Here is a 4092-nt window from a genome sequence, read left to right as displayed (position 1 = left end):
GATAAAAATTATATATTTTAATATTTAAAAATAAAAATATTAATTTTTAATATTTAATACAAATTTTATGATAAGTTTGATAAAAGTTAATTATTAGTAATTATAAAATTTCATTTCCAATAAAATGTAAAAAAAGAAAAGAAAAAAGATTGATAGCTCATGTGTCAACATAAAAGGTCTTACTTTTATATACAGGGTATATAGATGAGTGGATATATAATTTCAGCTTGACCATTTGATTCTTCTTAGTCGCACAAACTATGATAGATATAGTTTAACGGTGATTAACGTAAATCAAATAATAAATAAATTTAATAATTATAGGAAAACAATTTGAAACAAAAAAAGTAGTCTTAGAGACGGTATAAGTCATGTAGTAAACTTCATTTTTTATCTTATTTTATTTTATAGGAATATTAAGCTTACAAGTTAATGTTCTACTTTGTGGTGTAGTGTTTAGATGCATGAACTCGAATAATTAGGACGTGGTGGAAAAGAGAAAGCGGCGGACGTGGAATATTGTAGTAATATGTGGGGACATGCTCTAAATGTAATTATTATTTATTAGTTCATGCATTTAGACGAGTTCATCGCCCAAGCTCGGATTTAGTCAGGTTTTCTAACATTTTTAAATTCCTATTGGTTCGATGGAAAATTAAACAATCTTATGTAAATAGTAATAAAAATTCCAATAATATTGTTTTTAATTATTTGAAGAGTTAAACGAGCTCATATGGCCATGGTTCGAAACTGGACACAATACCCTGCTCCAGAGGATTCTTCATGAATTATGTTTAAGTAATATATCACCATACAAATGGGATATCTTAGTTTCAACCGTTGTTGTTGTGGCAGAAGCGAATCAAAGCTAAAGTGTTCAAATGTAGTGGTTGAAATTAATCGCATGGATGGAATTGAATATGTTGGAGTTGATAATGATTTTTTTAATAATGTTGTGTTTTCAAAGTTGAAACAATGTTATTGCACCCACAATTGTTGATATATTTATGGTTGTATTTGAATTATATAGTAAATATTTACGTTATATTTTAAGAGTAGGTTAAAAGAAGTGATGAGGGATACAACTAGAGGGAGGAGAGAAGAAAAGTGTTGATAGCGTGTTGGCTATTCCTTGCTTACTTTCTCTCATCTTTCGTTGTTTGATGTGTGATATTATTGGAGAGAGAAAAAGGAAGCCGTCCTTAGTCCATCTCTAGGGAGGGGAAAAGTAAAGGACACCATAGACACTAGTAATTTAGAGAGGGTAGGTTTGCACTTGCACTACAAACAACCAGTGTGTAGAAACAAATAAAGGGTCGTTATTCATTGGCTTAGCACCAAAATTGCCTTTGATGACAGTCTGCCTGCCTGCTGCCCTGCTTTAACCAGAACCAAACTATGTCATCTCAGACCCCCCATCACATACGATAGTGTTCTTCCCATATAAAACCCAATGCGACAGTAGCTAACACAAGACGAGAACACTCGCTTTCTCAGCCGGCACCAAATTTCCAGAACAAGGTAATGAAGAAACTGGTGTTTATGAGTTTGTAAACCACTCACCCACCAACCAACCAACAAAACCCGACCCCTTTCTCTCTCTCTCTTTTTTATTTTTATTTTTTATTTTTTTATTTTTATCCTGCTACAATTTCAGAGATTTTGACCCCACCCTTCTCATTTAACCCTCGCATACATACATCTTCTTAGATTTCTCCTTTGCTTCTTTTTTTTTTTTCCTAATATAAAAAAAGGTTCATTTTTCTATATGTTTAATGTGTGCAAAGATTGAGTTTTTTGCAATCAAAGGAGACATCTTTATACATCTATAATTTTGTTATTATCATTGTCATTGTGGCTACCACAACAAGGCAACAGCCATCAGACGCTGGAGCCACTGCTGATTGGGCAACATCGTCGTCCACAACTATCCTAGCTGGCCCCGATGACCTTTCCCTTGGCTTCAACGCTAACGCTGCCGCCTTGGCTGCTGTTGCTCCCTCTGGATCCACCAACGCCCAATGGCAACCCTCTTCTCGTCCACTCAACTACGGCTTTCCACCTGATATGGGGATGGTTGGTCTCCGAGATTTCGTCCTTGTTACTCCTGCGTCATTTAACCATCACCATCGCCACCATCATACTCAAGATTCCATCATGGCAAACGATCAAATCAACGGTCCAAATGATCTCACGGCACTTGGTGTTGGTGTTATCCCACTTCTTACAACAGCTCCATGTTTAGCTCCACATCACGCGGAAGACACTGATTTGTTGAATAACAATGATCGCAGCAAATTCACCGGGATGCAGTTATGGCAGAACCCAAATTCTTCTCATTATCTTAAAAAATCGTCTAAAAACCCTAATAACCACAATTCCTCTTCTATGAATTTGATACAAAGCAGCGGTGGTATCGGTGGGACGGAGAGCCGGAGTGGTGGTTCGGGTTCAAGCTCAGGGGCCACGTGTCAAGACTGTGGGAACCAAGCTAAGAAAGATTGTAGATATAGGAGATGTAGAACATGTTGTAAAAGTCGAAGTTTTGATTGCCCTACTCACGTGAAGAGCACGTGGGTGCCAGCTGCTAGAAGGAGAGATCGTCAGCTCATGACGGTTGGAGCTACTGCTGCTGGTGCTGGTGCTGGTTTGTCAGGCTCGAGTGCAGGGCCTAAGAAGCCTAGACTTAGAACATCACAGACTACAACCGCTTCTCATACATCGACTTCCAACGCTACAACTCCTCCTAGAAGCTTGGACACTTGCTCAAGTCCCCAAAGTTTGTATTTGTTCCTCTTTCGATGCTTACCCTTTTTTTTGCTGTGTTTTTTCTAGATATTTGGAGGGTGGAATTTGAGCAGGGTTTTCTTTACGCTGAACTTTATGTTTGCAGATGCGGAGTTTAAAGAGCCATTTCCGGCGCAAGTTCGTGCAACGGCGGTATTTAAGTGTGTAAGAGTGACGGCAATCGAGGAGGGGGAGGATGAGTTTGCATATGAAGCAGTTGTTAAGATTGGTGGACATGTGTTCAAAGGGTTGCTCTATGATCAAGGAGTTGATGGGTTTCCTAATATATCCCAACTGCATTTAAGTGGGAGAAATGGCGAGTCATCCTCATCTCCCGTTCTCGATCCTTCTCAAGTTTATGAAGCGACCACTGGAGGCGGCTTGCTTCGTGGTTCGAATTATGGTAGTGCAAGGAACTGATATCATCTTTCAGAGTTAAAAATAGGCTCGGGGGGATCCACTATAGTGAAATTCGGTTTTTTTGCTGCCTAATAAGTCTTCATAGGGTTTTGGTAAATTCTTCTTTTGTAGACTTGTACCCATATTAGCATATAAAATTTTCCTTTTTCTTTTGATTCCAACTGTTTTTTGTCATTTGGATTTTTTCATGTTTTTCCGTGTCTGTTCGCCTTTGAAGTTGCTCAAAGAGGGTGATGATCATCATTTGTCAGCGAGCCTACATTTCCTTACACTATCCAGATATGTTTTGTACTGATTTACAAATCATAGAAACTACAAGGTAAGAACAAGAGATTCTGCACTAGCAGTGAGGACAATATTTGTTCCTTGAAAATTTGCTTTCTTAAAGTAGGTGCTTTTATTTCCTTCCTTTACTCCTTTGTTCATTTGAGTTGTGTAAAGGTAAAAATCTATAGTGTAAGTGCTTTTCGCCATCTAACGACAATGACATTGTGTTATGAACCTTTTATGTGTATGAGAACACTGTTTAGCTCGTGCAAGGCTTGAGTGACAAATATCTTATGTGACATTGCTCCAAAAAATCATTTATTTGTCTGTTTCCCTTCTCACACACACACTCTCTCTTGTATCATTCTTACTATAGGATTCATTATGAGATCTAACCTGATATTACAGTAGCAGGAGATATTGATGCACTGTAGGGTTGATTAATCAAGTGAAATTGCCAATTATATATTTGTTTGCATTTGTTGTGAATTAGCATTGTGCAATGTATTGAATATTATATTCTATTGTATGTGGGTTTTATATGAGTCACTTGTGAGAACAATGGATGTCGGAGATGTTTGCTTTATTCCCTAAGTTGTTGGGAATATTTGTAACTGA

General features: G+C 37.5%; 1 protein-coding gene across 1 annotated transcript; it reads left to right on the top strand.

Annotated features, from left to right (window-relative positions):
* Positions 1–1930: 1930 nt before the first annotated feature.
* LOC108452409 (protein LATERAL ROOT PRIMORDIUM 1-like) lies at positions 1931–3773 on the top strand. Its single transcript, XM_053027723.1, has 3 exons — positions 1931–2779; positions 2894–3299; positions 3425–3773. The coding sequence occupies exons 1-2, from the start codon at positions 2068–2070 to the stop codon at positions 3205–3207; spliced, it is 1026 nt and encodes a 341-aa protein (XP_052883683.1). The 5' UTR covers positions 1931–2067; the 3' UTR covers positions 3208–3299; positions 3425–3773.
* Positions 3774–4092: the final 319 nt, after the last annotated feature.

This window comes from Gossypium arboreum, chromosome 5 (genome assembly GCF_025698485.1).
Source record: "Gossypium arboreum isolate Shixiya-1 chromosome 5, ASM2569848v2, whole genome shotgun sequence".
NCBI lineage: Eukaryota > Viridiplantae > Streptophyta > Magnoliopsida > Malvales > Malvaceae > Gossypium > Gossypium arboreum.
This window is presented reverse-complemented; position numbering and strand designations above follow the sequence as displayed.

Excerpts from the sequence above, each read along its gene's own strand:
- LOC108452409 (XM_053027723.1), top strand. The coding sequence starts at position 2,068 with ATGGGGATGGTTGGTCTCCGAGATTTCGTCCTTGTTACTCCTGCGTCA. Across the intron at positions 2,780-2,893 it reads CACTTGCTCAAGTCCCCAAA|ATGCGGAGTTTAAAGAGCCA; the intron begins GTTTGTATTTGT and ends TTATGTTTGCAG.